General features: G+C 37.5%; 1 protein-coding gene across 3 annotated transcripts in view; it reads right to left on the reverse strand.

Moving 5' to 3' along the window:
• Positions 1-345: 345 nt before the first annotated feature.
• Positions 346-16155, reverse strand: part of LOC136864301 (synaptobrevin-1) — a 281568-nt gene continuing 265758 nt past the window's right edge. For all 3 annotated transcript variants that reach the window (XM_067141104.2, XM_067141106.2, XM_067141105.2), the window contains 2 exons: positions 7349-7394; positions 346-2161 (listed from right to left, as the gene is read on the reverse strand). In XM_067141104.2, coding sequence (XP_066997205.2) covers positions 2010-2161; positions 7349-7394 — 198 coding nt within the window. In that variant the 3' untranslated portion in view covers positions 346-2009. The remainder of the gene's footprint in view (positions 2162-7348; positions 7395-16155) is intronic.

Consider the following 16155-nt stretch of genomic DNA (forward strand, 5'->3'; position numbering starts at 1 on the left):
TAAAATGCCATCATATCGGAAAAAATCATATCTAGTGTTTTCATATCCCTGTTGGCAAGTTTCTATTCATGTATTCAGTAGTACATTTTCTTGCTTAACACGTTCTTTTTCCTTGTCCCCTGCAGAAACATCTTAAAGAGGTTATATTGTATATGTATATACATATTTATTACTTCACCTGTAATTGGGACATGCTGTAGATGATAAATATATTCTAAATTAGAACATTATTATAATTGCAACTTCTCTATCCAAGTATAAATCAACTGAGTATTCAACAACAAACCAACAACCAAGGAAGCTGGAGACCAACCAGGTTTCAGTCACCACAGAAATAAGAATGGCAACCATTTACAGTGTTATATTTATTTCACAAAAATATACACAGATCTAATAAAAACAAAACAACATACTGATATTCAACCATAATTTAATTACTACATATTTCTTACAGGTGAATGTACTAATAAAATAGCTTAAACTGTTATTCTATCGTGTATATAGTACAGAAAAAAAAGTCCGAAGAAATGCTACTACTGTTTCGCTACGAGAATCAGTAAGTTATTCCACAGAAATGGAAAGGAAGGGCATGTTAAGGACAACTCCAAAAATATAATTAAAAATCATTATCTTCAAATATTTAGTACTAAAGTAAGAAATGTTCTTAAACTATATACAAATAAATCTACATGTAGCTCTTCTATCTCCCCTCATCCCCATGGTAGGAACTTCATGTGTTAATATAAAAGACAGAAGCTATTCTAATGAGAATAATTTTATTAACTTCTTTTTTCTGGGTTGGTTTCTGTCATAACATTAGGAAGATTACAATGATTTGTAATTTCATTCTGACACAGATTTAAAAAAAATAGAAGTTACCAAAATCTGACAACCTGAAAAATATACATTAAAAGAAAGAAAATTACATTAAGTCCTAGCATAATTAATTCACTATTATAGTACTGTTTCTGAAATACAAAACATTCTCACAGGCACATAGCACTTCTAACCGTTCACTTAACTCGCTTATGTGAAAAACTAAGAAAGTTGTAAAAACATTCTATAAATATCTTCAGGATTTCCATGAATAAATAAACTAACAACTAACTTTTGACTTCATTACATGCTGGAAAAGGTAAACAGGCAACAAATTATTACATTGTTCATAACATGAACATCAACTGTCCAAAGCCCAATTTATACATTGATACCTAGTTGGATTTACTTGCAATTTCTTTCTTTCCTCCCTCAATGTAAGAAGATCCACTGCCATATCAGTTCTTACTCTGACATGTCAGGAAATTACTTGTACAGATAAAGAAAGAAAGAAAGAAAGAAAGAAAGAAAGAAAGAAAGAAAGAAAGAAAGGTTATTCAGATAATTCAAATCTGGAACAATATAAATATGAAAACAGGACAAAACAGTTTATACTACAACCTCCACCCCACACATCATCCAAATGTTTTTAAAATTTTCAAATTTAATTAAGAGAGAGTTTCTTCAAAAGTAATTTACAGCCTTCATTTTAAACACACTTGGAATTTTCACAAACATACAAGTTAACGGGCATATCAGCATACACTTCTCATACTATATAATGTCTTTTGTTTACTGGAAACACTGACTCATTCAAAATGTCACAAATAATGCACAACTCTTCATAGAAAGACAGAAATTGCAAATCATAACCCCAAAATAAGCAAAATAAAATATTTATGTTGAGTACAATTACAAATTCAATCTGTTACAGATTTTATTAGCACCATTATTTCAAAATAGTAAGGAATACTTAATATATGCAAATGTATTTACATTCATGATTGTTGTTAACAGTAATCACACTGTATTGGAACTCAACAATTTTGAAATAATGAAATGTAATTTTAAAAAATCTTATATCTTTCCTATGACAAACAGTACAATTGCGAAATAAAGCTTCTTAAACATGCCATCATCTAGCTATAATACAAATATCTGTTAGCTGTAATTTTTGAAAGGAAGAAAGTCCTTTATGTTGACTGTTTGTTGGAGCCATCAGATACATTTAGACTCTGAGGGGAAAGAGGAGGAGGATGAGTAGTAGTAGTAGTAGTAGTAGTAGTTGTAGTAATATCAGAAGTGCTACTGCTGCTCTCACCTGAGAATTTTATTGCTAGTACAACTGAAAATTTAAAAAATAAATACAATGTTAGAGACCAATTAGAAAAGGCAAGAAATAATTGAGTATCATGCAAATAAATAGGCAATACTAATCATGACCATAAAATGGCCTCTACTATTAACAAATGAACACTACTTATTTAAGTTTAAAATTACCGTACAATCATTGACGGAAAATAGAAAATCTCAGTTTATACAAACAGAAAACAAGTTTTCCTTCACTTTGGCACTATACTGTTAAAACAATCAAATATTAAAATATACTTTAATAATCTGACAAGACACCCAAGTCACCACATTTCATATTTATATCTTTGAACAAGAAGGCTGGCATTCCATCCAGAAAGCAGGTTCATATCCCAGTGGATCCCAGGTTGTAACCTGAAATATGTCCGGGAGAGTATAGTACGCAAACCTTTTCTTGATCCCAAGTTCCCATTCAGCACTATGGAGCTCAATCAAGAAAAGGTTTGCGTACTATACCTGGCCTTCAAACCCTGCCCAAAATTAACAAAAAGGAGCCAGGTATTGTGTACTATGTACGTATTACTAGTTTTTTCAAGCGAGGGTTGGGAAAGGTGCTCTGGAACTTCATACAAGACCCATTTCTTTCACATGCATGTCTTTCTCCAAGGGAAAATCTTTTCTCTCAATGGTCACCACCAGAACCAGAAGTCAAACCCAGGATCTTTGGATGAACTGCAGCTATCCAGGCTTGGTTTACATATGACAGCAATTTGTACCAGTCGGTTCTTCATAACAAGTGAGAATTTACTACTTTATAAATTTTACTAATACAACTCCTTAGGTCAGTACATGCATGCAATATACCAGGAATGTTTTAAGGTTATAAGCACCCCGAATAAAAGTAACTTATGAACAGACTGCATTAAAAATTACCATAAGAACTGCACGTGGTTTATAGGTTCAAGAAAGGACTATTATTGTTCAATATTTTAGCCAAAACATGTTGCCAATCACATTGAGTGCAAGGCATGTAACTTTATTATTTAAACTGCTCTTCTAATTGGTGTCTCCAAAGTGGATAATACTGTATTATTAAAATAAAAAAATTATTAAAATTAATCATCATCATCATCATCATCATCATCATCATTTTACAGTTCCAGTTTCCAGGGTACTGTTGGCTAGCCTCTTCCATTCTGTCTTATTGAGATACATTCTGTTGTTAATGGCATCCTCCAGTGTCCTTCCCCGATCTACAATGTCCATATTTACGATGTCCATCCAGTGGGTTCTCTGTCTTCCCACCATCCGCTTCCCTGCCACATGTCTCTCCAAGTTAACATATGCTGTCCTTGTTGGCTCCATCCTCATTACAACCCCAAACCACCTCAGTCTGGATATGCTGACCCGATCTAACAATGATGTAACAATCTCAGCTTCCTTCCTAACCACAGCATTCCTTAACTTGCCCAGTTTGGTTTTTTTGAATTGTGGACCTAAGGAACTTCATCTCGGGTGCATGTAACCTTGATGAGTCTTTCATAGTGAGGGTGCAGGTTTCAATACCATAGGTTAAGATTGGTATGAAGTACTGGTTGAACATCACAGCTTTGATTTTTGTTGGTACTTTGGGATCCCAGAGAAGTGTTCGTACTTACTTCTGCACTCTATATGCCACCTCCTTTGTGACTAGTGTATGGTTTCCTAGCATGATGTTAGATTTATACAATGAAGTGCCTTCAATTTTTGGACAAGAATTTTTAAACTCCCATCGTCAACAATTGGAACAACTTCAAACAAAAATGTAAGGATTATGGAATATCTGATAATCCCTGTTACCGAGCAACAAAGTAGTCTGATTTAAATGGAAGAACTATTGATGAACTGATTAAAGAATGTTTATATAATTACAAAACTTATTTTAGGACAGGAAAATGCTCAAAGAGAAAACTGATTTAAAAGCAACTTGTGCTGAAAGTAAAAGTAGTTGTGTTGAATTAGTAGTAAGAGCCAATATGTAAGGCTGAATGAACAATGCTTTAACTCATGTTAATAATTCACATTCTTTGGATGATTTTCTCAACCAGAAGAGGCTCTTTAGTCATCAAATTAACATCCTTGAGAATGTCCTGTAACCCATTTTCAAGACAAATTTTAGGCAAAAATATACAGGGTATACTCTACTAATACTGAATTACAGCTTACATACTAAGTGAAGCGAAATTCGCACACTCGGGCGTCGCAGCGCGACTTCTCACATGCCAGCAATAAAAAAATGTCTCTCACAAAAGATCGTCCTGCGAATATATCCAACAGAAAAAGGATGTTGAAGAGTGGTAAGCTGGCAACACTGTAAACACATGCAAGGTATAAGAGCAAACTACATTTTTTTTTCTTTTTTTGCTAGTGGTTTTACGTTGCACCGACACAGATAGATCTTATGGCGCTGATGGGATGGGAAAGGGCTAGGAGTTGGAAGGAAGCGGCCATGGCCTTAAGGTACAGCCTGAGCATTTGCCTGGTGTGAAAATGGGAAACCACGGAAAACCATCTTCAGGGCTGCCAACAGTGGGATTCAAACCCACTATTTCCTGGATGCAAGCTCACAGCTGCGCGCCCGTAACCGCATGGCCAACTCGCCTGGTGAACTACAGTACATCATTTGTACCAACATTGAAGTAATGTGTTACTGAACTATCTGTACAGTACAAGTGATTTCTAATGCATTTCCTTCTCCAGGGAATTCCCTGACACCAACGAGAAACACAGGCTGTGGCGCGCACGTCACACATTGAACGTTACGTGATTGTGCCAGTCTGCTTAGATAACACATCCCGGGCTGACATGGGAGACTATTGTAGCGTGGTCCTTGCCAAGGCCCGTCTTTCTCGTTGGCCTCAGAATTCTCATTCTCTGTGGTCAACACCACTGTAGTCTTCAATACAGTACTGCAAAAATTGTCAGAGGCAGAGAGTGGGTAGTGTATCATATCGAGATCAATAATTTATACATGTGTTCTTAATAGGAAAATATGTGCAATCGATGTCAATGACAAATAATCCACATCATGATAAAGAACCCTTAGGCCAAGGCAGTTCAAACTTTGGAAAACTAAGTCCCAAGCCCTGGATATACCACAGAGTGTCATTTTCAGGGTAAGAAGTTCTGACAGGGCAAATATATCAATTGACCTTTCAGCAGTGGACATTCAAGTACAACAAGAGAAGGCTGTTATTTGGCTCTGAAGGCCAGACGATGTTGAGTACAGAATGTGACATTGCCAGGAAACTAACAGTAGCCATTGGGATAGGCTTTTCTAGATTTACTGTGTACCAATATTTATGCCAAGAAATCACGACCACCAGAGGCCAGCAAAATACGTTCCACTGACCACTGGACAGGAAACAATCTAATCAGCTTTGTGCATCAAGCACCCAACCTTTGACTCTTGTATTGTTTATGTACAAGTTCAGGTTCAATCTTTGCTAAGATCTATGGTACATTTACAAATATAAACAACAAAGAAGTAAACTCAGTCCAGCTGTCATTGCTGAAAGAGACTTAAGGAGGGGCAGTATCCTGAACTGTAACAACATTCATCCCTACACAAATATGACTGTGCCTCTAACCAAGAGAGGTGTACAGATGTCATCCTCCAACAGTATGTTGGAAGTTCTATGGGTGCACAAATCTGTTTACTGATGATTGTGTCCATCCATATTAGGCTGAACTGGTGAAAGAATATCTAGAAACCAAGGACATTGCCTGTTCGGTTTTGGGAGGCACATCTACAAGATCTAAACTTTGTCAACTCTGCTTGATTCTGGCATACTGTGGGGTGTTGTCTAGCTCTTTCTGTTACCTAGAACAAAATCTACACTTTACATAATGCACTAATACATTAATAGGTAATATGGATGGTTAATCACTTATTCATAATATATTCACAAAAGCTCTCCGAGCTGTCCGGCCCCGCGGTGTAGGGGGCAACGCGCCTGCCTGTCACCCGGTGGCCCCGGGTTTGATTCCTGGCCGGGTGAGGGTTTTTAAATTGTAATGATTAACATCCCTGGCCTGGGGACTGGGTGTTTGTGACATCTTTAATCTTCCTTTCCTCACACACAACATTCCACACTACCGCCATTCCAATTACATGCACGTTCATACAATATGATACCAGTAGGGGCAAAAGATCCACATGGGTCAACACCCCGAACAAATAGCATTAAAAAAAAAATATAGCTATTTGAGCTACTCCGCAATTCAGATGCTGCCACCCCCCCCCCCCCCCCCCCACCCTCCTGTTCTTCCTAACCTTATCATAATCATCTGAGATTGGCTTATCTGGTTGCTCTCCTCCAATATCTCCCATCTTGGATCTTATCCTTGGAATTTGAATTACCCTACAACCCCATAGCAACATTTGTATTTCTGCTCATTGTTCCTTTTGGCTGCCCAACATTCAGAACCAAATAAGGCTGGACGAACCACTGTTTTAAACATCTTGTCCGTAAGGTATAAAGGCTTGATCCTGCCTGCCATTTTGCCCAACCACTATTTACCTCACTGATATCACAATAGGCAATTATATATAGGTTTGCCTTAACAGTTACAATGGTATGGAACAAGAGTACTCAACCGAAAACAGCCAAATGAACCATATCCCAGTTTGACAATGTAACATTTATTACCCATAATTTCTGAATGTAAAGTTGCAAAATTAGGGTCCAGCACATGAAAAGATATAATTTTTTCTATATCACTTCTAATGTCTGCCTCTGTAGCGTAACGGTTACTGTTATTAGCTGCCGTCCTCGGGGGTCCGGGTTCGATTCCCGGTACTGCCAGAAATTTAAGAATGGCAGAAGGGCTGGTATGTGGTTGAAATGGTACATGCAGCTCACCTCCAATGGGGGTGTGCCTTGAAAGAGCTGCACCACCTCGGGATGAGGACAAGTTTACTTACTATTAAAGCAATTTCTATTACTAAAGATCTAAATTAAACAATACCTACAATGGAAAAAAAAATTTAACCTACAATCCACTAAAATCAGACATTAAGATTCTTGTTTCCAAAAACACTGACTTTCGATGTGGTACATAGATCACAAGATTCCTCCTGAAGCCTTGTAACCACACTGGAAACACCAATGAACACTGAACCTGTGACCATGTAGTACTTCGCTAATTGTTACAAAAAATAAAGAAAAGTAATACTTACTGATGGCAATGAGTATTACAGCAACTATACCCATGATTATCATCATCTGAAAATAAAGTATTCATATTACTCATTGCTGCTAGTGATAGACCTAAACTTAGTACATAGGCAAGGAACTCATCTGGTACTTAGATTTTGATCAGTCCAGAAAAGCTGCATGGTTTAGCATCAGGGCCAAGAGACTTAGAAAATAATTTAATATGATGGAGATGACATGACAATAAAATGGAGAGGTTTTCAAAATGAAAACCAGAATTGTCCTTGCTTAGGAGAAATGATAAGAAAAATGATAGTTAACAAGGGGAGTCTGTAATTCTCCACTGTCAGTGGGAACAGTTATAGAAAAATGCCAGTACAAATGTTTTAAACAGTAAAGTGCACAATGATATGTAAAATGTAATTTTTTAAGGAGGTTAGTGGTTGTAACTTTTACTCAAAGCAATAGAGAATTGCTGTAACAAATTTCAAATAATTTTGATTATATTCTTTTAGTAATACTGCACTGGTCTATTTTTGATGTCTGGAAAATTTCATCTTTTGTTTACTTTATGCATAACTCCTAATCAATTACATTATATGATTTTAGTCCTATACTGGTTACATATATCTATCAAAATCATTTAGAGTTAAAGGAAGATAAGTAGAATGAACAGAAGTAGATTATGAACAAATTAAAAAGAATAGCCATGTTCCCACCACCTCAACAGATAATAGAAGTGAAAAGTTCATAGGATTAAAGATATAGATACTGCATACCCAGAAGATGAAAGATTAAAACTATACCTGAAAGCACAATCACTAAGGAAAACTAAACATGGCCATCAACCATGGCAAACTCATAAATGTCTAGAAACCAAAGAGGCAGCTACTCTTAGACTAATTTACAGAAGGCTGCTGCCATAGTCTAGAGCTTTAATAATAACAATAAATAATAATAATAATAATAATAATAATAATAATAATAATAATAATAATAATAATAATAATAATAATAATAACAACAACAACAACAACAACAATAACAGTATTATCGTCCCCACTAACTACTTCTTACTGTTTTTGGAGAAGCCGAGGTGCCAGAATTTTGTCCCGCAGGAGTTCTATCACGTGCCAGTAAATCTACAGACGAGAGGCTGAAGTATTTTGGCACTTTCAAATATTACCAGACTGAGCCAGGATCGAACCTGCTAACTTGGAGTCAGAAGGCCAGTGCCCTACCATCTAAGGTACTCAGCCCGGCTCAACTGAGAAGCAACATGGGGTCACATCACACTTGTTGATCTTCCTAAAAGTGATTACTCAAATAGTCTTAACCTAAAGAATATGGTTGCAGTTCAAATTACAAAGACATACATTAGTACAATCACACATGCTATCCTCAAAGGGCTGTTGATCACACTGCCTAATATGTACCAACATGATGATTTCATCTTAAGACTTTTACCGACACAAGAATGTCATGTTGACTACACATGTGAAAACAGTAAGTTGTCTCCCAAGGGAGACTACTCACAAATTTATAGCCGCTTATTTCAACCAAAGTTTCCTTTAAGGGAGTACAAGAGGACAGTCTGTTACCATACTGGAGAACTTTTCATATCAAATACACCAGGAAAAATGGAAATGGCAAAACCATGAAAGGGTGTGCCTATAACTCCCAGAGTGTACATGGTGGACAGGTGCGAGGCAGTGATGCGATAACACATTTAAGTGCCTTCGTGCGCACATGTTGACACAGGTCAATACAAGTGGCGCTCACCCCACACTGCAGAATCCTAAGCAGTATGTAGTCGATAAGGTCTATGCCTGCTGCACCGCGAAGGTCAGTTTGACTACAGTTCTGGGTGAGCATGGGGAGTTTTGCAGGAGTCTACCTATCAGGTCCTGCACCTGTACAATAGGTTTCAGATTCATTTGGGGACCCAGTGGCCTACTGTAAAATTGTAATGTCTTTGAGATCTTTACTAGAGAATCCTGCAGTGTGAGGGTGGGCACTGTCCTGCTGAAATATCTCAAACAGCCATTGTACCCTTAGCAATCACTAATGGTGATTTCACAAGAAAGTTAATAGCTCCCTAGATAGTCATGCATGGGGTTGCCCCTGTCACTCTTGACCACAAGATCAGTGCAGCCCCTCCCACCAGCATGGAGTTGGATACAATTGTGACAATCATCACTGTCAAGATGAAAGCACAATACATTACTGAAGACAACACTATGCCATTTGCCCTGTGTGGCCATTCCCAACACCACATCTATGTTGTTGGATCAGTGGAACACTTGCTGCAGGGACGCAGGATTATATGTCAGCTGCATGCAAATTATTACCAAGTGTTCCGTCGTGTAACATGAACAATGACTAATTGCATTTAATAAGGAATGTCTAGAACTAAAGTTCATTCGGAAATACATACCCATGAAAACTAATCGCACATCAACATAGGCTAAAATATAAACATCTAAATCAGTTATCATGGATAAGAAATATAAATAAAGTATTTTGAACAACGGGAATACGGAATAAGTAGGGGTGGAATGATCCTGGTTTTGCGAGCTGGAACATTTACAGGAAAGAAGGATGCAGGTTCAGGAGAACAAAATAAACCATTAACAGTGATATATAGGAATCTAAGGTCGGCTACTTTCCTGCGACTAGATAACGGGCGAAGGTTTAACTTATCCATCTCAAGTTTCGACAATCAGATAATCTGGCTCTAACAATGGCACAAAAGAATAACTGCATGCGGTCAATATGATTCAGATTAGTGGGTGAAGAGGTAGACCAAATGGGAGATGTGAATTCAATAATCTGTAGGATGCAAGATTTTATAGTAAGCTCTGAGGCCGTGGATATCAGTGATGTAGGAAAAGCTATACAACAAACCGAGAAGCGACACTGTTCGTGAGGTTAACTTTTGTATACGGGGGACAAATAACCGAGGAGGGAGTATTTACTAAGAATAGGGGATTTACGAAGCATGATTGAAATAGAAGAACACTTGGTAGGACTAGGCTTAAGACTCCATTGCAGCACCATTCACTCTGTAAGGAGTTTACGTCGGATAAAGAATCAATTTGTTTGAATATTTTACAGTCATCTGCAAATAGTAGAATTTCACAAGAAACGAAGGATATAGTATTAATGAGATCATCAATAAATAGGACAAATAGAAGGGGACCTATGATACTGCCCTGTGGGACGCTAGAATGTACCATAACAAGAGTCGAACTGAACCCATCAAGAACCACACGCCGAGTTCTGGTATTGAGGAAGCTCTGGAGGCGAGTTAGAAGAGACCATGGATATTAAAATGTTCTGAGCGTTTATAGGAAAGAAGTGCGTGGTCTACGGTATCAAAAGCCCTTGCAATATCAATGAAGCACACGTCCAGCTGAGAACCGGCATTAAGAGCAGATGTTGCATGATGGAGAAGAACAGCCAAATTAGTTGGGCAGGAGCTACCAGGAAGGAAACAATGTTGCTGGGATGATATATAAGGAAGGGTGAAAGAAAGGAGACTCTGGTGGATAATCTTTTCACAGATGAGCGACAGGGTGGGTAATACAGAAATCGGGTGATAGTTTCTGACATCAGACCTCTTTCCACTTTTTTTTTTTTTGTGCGCTATTGGCTTTACGTCGCACCGACTCAGATAGGCCTTATGGCGACAATGGGACAGGGAAGGGCTAGGAGTGGGAAGGAAGTGGCCGTGGCCTTAAGGTACAGCCCCAGCATTTGCCTGATGTGAAAATGGGAAACCACGGAAAACCATTTTCAGGGCTGCCGACAGTGGGGTTCGAACCTACCATCTCCCGAATACTGGATACTGGCCGCACTTAAGTGACTGCAGCTATCGAGCTCGGTCCTGTAATAATTAAGAGGAGAATTCCTCAAGGCAGTATTATCGGACCTTTATGTTTTCTTATATATATATATATATAAATGATATGAGTAAAGGAGAGGAATCAGAGGTAAGGCTTTTTGCGGATGATGTTATTCTGTATAGAGTAATAAATAAGTTACAAGATTGTGAGCAACCGCAATGTGACCTCGAAAATGTTGAGAAATGGACAGCAGGCAATGGTATGTTGATAAACGGGGTTAAAAGTCAGGTTGTGAGTTTCACAAATAGGAAAAGTCCTCTCAGTTTTAATTACTGCGTTGATGGGGTGAAAGTTCCTTTTGGGGATCATTGTAAGTATCTAGGTGTTAATATAAGGAAAGATCTTCATTGGGGTAATCACATAAATGGGATTGTAAATAAAGGGTACAGATCTCTGCACATGGTTATGAGGGTGTTTAGGGGTTGTAATAAGGATGTAAAGGAGAGGACATAAGTCTCTGGTAAGACCCCAACTGGAGTATGGTCCCAGTGTATGGGACCCTCACCAGGATTACCTGATTTAAGAACTGGAAAAAATCCAAAGAAAAGCAGCTCAGTTTGTTCTGGATGATTTCCAACAAAAGAGTAGAGTTACAAAAATGTTGCAAAGTTTTGGGCTGGGAAGAATAAGCCTGAGTGGCATTTATAAAAGTAGGAAAGTAGGAAAGATCACAATATGAAGACAAAGTTGGAATTCAAGAGGAGAAACTGGGGCAAATATTCATTTATAGGAAGGGGAGTTTGGGATTGGAATAACTTACCAAGGGAGATGTTCAATAAATTTCCAATTTCTTTGAAATCATTTAAGAAAAGGCTAGGAAAACAACAGATAGGGCAACTGCCCTAAATGCAGATCAGTATTGATTGAAATAAAGAAATCAATCTGCTAGAAAGAATTTTAAGTTCAACTGCCATGAACGTCATACTGAAAATAACATAAAAGGAACCAATCACTGGTGTAGAAATTGCTTGAGGAAACAATACCTGTACCACAAAGAGAAATAAGAATCTTACCCATCAATGAAGCCCTAAAAATAACTAGACAATAAAATTCTGTTAAAACAACTGTATTATGGAACTTAACACTCGGATTTAAATCAATTTAGAACAAAATAAACAACAAGAACCTAACCGTCACAAAAGCAAAGGGAACACAAGGCAAAGGATAAGGACAGGTACATAGAAAAAAACCCAGAATAATTAATCAGCAACAACAAAATTAGAGAGTTACAATGCGACCCCAACAAATTTCAAAACAAGATAAAGCAAGCGATAAACAGACATTCTCAAAAAACATGAAAAAGAAAGTCATATTATTAAAAAATCCTTAATTCCCCACACTAAGAGTCCTACCAGAAATACAAAAAAACTTGTGTTCTATTAGACCAATAGTAAATTTCCAAGATGCACAAGTTATAATGCAAACAAAATTTTCAACCAAATTTTGAAAGGAAAAAATCTCACTCGAAGAAGACAGATTAAAAACCACCTAGAACTAATTAAACTAAATAAACTAAAAATAATAGAGAGCACAATAATTATATCTTTTGACACCACCAACATGCACACTAATGTACCAATGAGAGAATCTTTTAAAATTATAGAAAACCTTCTAAACGATAACATTTTAGTACAAGAAACAAGCAAAATAGATCACCATAGAATAACCTAAAACCAAAGCAGTTTTACATTAAACAACAAAATCTGTCAAGAAGGGTTAACCATGGGCTCGCCATTATCTGGTATAATGGCAAACTTTTCCTGAACAACTTTAAAAACAATTTCTTAACCAACCAGCATTCTAAAGGAATCTTACTCTCAAGCAGATATGAAGATGACTTAATAGGCATACATGATAAACATCACAATAGGCATACATGATAAACATCACAAACACACAACAGTTATTAAACATACTGAATTCCTTACACAAGTCAAATTCATAATGGAACCAGAAACTAACAACAAAACAAACTATTTAGACATCACAATCAGTAGGAGGCATCATATCTGCTTTATCCATATAGGCTATTGTTACAATGGGCTCGCCACACCCAAAGGCATTTTATACCTACTACCACGTTTAGGCCGCCCCTAACAAGGAAAATAGACTCCTTTCGTAGCCGCTCCTCTGGAGTACAAGCTGGAAGCTGTTTCTATCATAGTGTAAGAAACATGTTATAGGAGAAAGATGTGCCAATGGAAGCAAAGGAAACTATGTACAAGATGTATTATGTACCCATAACTTACGGAGCAGAAACTTGGACAATGAAAAAGAAGGATAAGAGTCTAATACAGGTAGCCAAAATGAAGTTCTTGTGGAGTATGATACAAAAGAGTAGAAGATAAAATAAGGAATGAGAAAATCCAGGAAGAAATTGGAGTGGAAAAATGAATGACAGAATAGAGAAGAGCCGACTAAGATGGTCTGGGCACATGAAGCGAATGAGTGATGAAAGAATGCCAAAAAATGTGATGGTAATGCAAATGCAAGGAAAGAGAGGTCGTGGACGACCACGATTGAGATGGAAGGACACAATACAATGCAGTATTGTAGAAAGAAACCTGGACTGGGACACACTGTTGGAGGAGGAGTGGTGGAAAGACCGAAGAAAGTGGAGAGGAACCATATTTGCTCCTATCCGGCTACAGCTGGATAAAGGGAAATGATGATGATGATGAATCACTAGGAATAATGACAATCTGTCATACAAAATATACAGAAAGCTCCCCCCCCCCCCCCACACACACACACACACAGAGAGTAGCAGGACTAAATAGAGTGAAACACAGAGCAATTTCCATACCAATGAGCACAACAGGTTTCAATGAAGAAATACGAATAATAAAACAAATTGCCAAAGAAAACAACCACCGGGCGAGTTGGCTGTGCGGTTAGGGGTGCGCAGTTGTGAGCCCGTATTCGGGAGATAATGGGTTCGACCCCACTGTCGGCAGCCCTGAAGACGGTTTTCTGTTGTTTCCCATTTTCACACCAGGCAAATGCTGCCGGGGCTGTACCTTAATTACGGCCACGGCCGCTTCCTTCCCATTTCTAGACCTTTCCTGTCCTAACGTCGCCATAAGACCTATCTGTGTCTTGCAACGTAAAGCAACTTGCAATAAAAGAAGAAAAAAAAACACCCTCCGCACACAGTAGATAAACTTAAATAAACTAAGGAAAAACCACACATGAAAGAAAAATACATTGTCCTGAACTACATGAAAAAAAAAATTAGCAAATGTTTTCTAAAAACAAGGTCTAAGGGCCTGTACTACGACAGCCAGATAAAAGTGCGGTTTAAATTTATGTGGCAGTTTGCACATTTATCTGGAAGTTCGGTTGGAAACGCGTACTAAGACTTTTGTTTATGTGTAATCTGGGACAACATTCTCGAAGTTAGCTATGCCGAAGTTGTAGAGGCAGTTAACGCTATTATCTGGGACTTCGCTCCTATCGGGGACGCTACTGTCTAAGAATCAAGATGGCTACACATCAAGATGAATCTACATCTGCATGATGTTGTACGAAATTAAGTTGTTACAATGTAATCTCTGCATATATTTATAAAGTATGTCAAGCTTCCTGTCCAGCTATCACAGAATTCTTAAAGATTTCCTAAGCTAGCAAGTTGTTGCTACATACTATATAAATCACACACAAGCAAGTCAACAGCAAGCTTCCCGGGTAGCCATGGTCGTTAGGTCAACATCGCCTGCTGCTATGCAGTTTTTCGTGGGTTCGAGTCCCCATAGTCTAAAATTTTTTTACCTTCTAAATGTTGGTCGGTAGGGTACTACAGGTGATAGTACACATTTCCTAATCATTAGAATGCATGTCAAAAGCGTGGGTTCTATTCCAAATCTATCCGCGATGCACATATGGAGTAAAGGTATACGACGTTGTTCATGGCGATTCGTCCGTCGAATGAGGATGTTTAAGGAGGTTATATTTCTTTGACTTCATAACAACTTGCTACTAAGTATTTACACTAAAGTGAGAAATGCTTGCCAGTTACTATTCTCACATTGTATTGAAAAGAAAGTAACTAACTACTTATTCAATGAGCAAACAATAAATTGAATTAGTAATAAAATTAATAATCCTATGCTGCATCAGTGGGATTAATTACGAATATAAACTTTACTTTTGTTTCAGTTAATTAATTTTAACATTTCTTTGTATGTGTAGATTTCAGTCCTAATTCTGTTTTTGACCTGAAGAACTTCCACATTATAGCTTAATAAAAGTCTGATATTGGATTCTAGTAATACAATTTCAAAAGGAATAGAGCTAAACAAATGAAAACACCGGGCAACACGTACACCACCGCGCTAAATTTCACTATATTTTCAGTAATCTTATTACCAACCCAATAAAAATGTTACTACATCTTCCGCATTACAATACCGTCGTTAAAATCTGTTGGTAGTACGCAAGAAAATATTTAACTTCTAGTTTGCAAAACTGCAGCCTACATATCTGGCTGTTTACCTGACAGTCGTAGTACAGGCCCTAAAAGTAGTCTTTAGAACGAACATCACACTGCAAGAGCACATCAGCAAATTCAACCTTAAAAACCTTCTCGAAGTCAGGAGTTTGTGAATTCAAGTGCTAAGAACCTAAGTGCATTGGTACACGTAGGCCAAACAATAAGCAATTTCCAAATGAGATGAAAAGAACATAAAAATGGGATCGGATACATTTGGCATTCAGCCTTCGGAGAGCACATGACAGTTCACACCAATCCACAGATCAACTCGGATCTAAAAATGTTAATATTAATATTAAAGAAGCAATCTAAACTTACATTGCAAAAAAACTAATCATACCTACCTGAATGATTATACAGATTTTAAAAAATTCCACCTCTTTGCCCTACTTAACTTCTGAACAACATTTACATATTTTTGCATCAGTGC

Source organism: Anabrus simplex, chromosome 2 (assembly GCF_040414725.1).
Source record: "Anabrus simplex isolate iqAnaSimp1 chromosome 2, ASM4041472v1, whole genome shotgun sequence".
Lineage (NCBI taxonomy): Eukaryota > Metazoa > Arthropoda > Insecta > Orthoptera > Tettigoniidae > Anabrus > Anabrus simplex.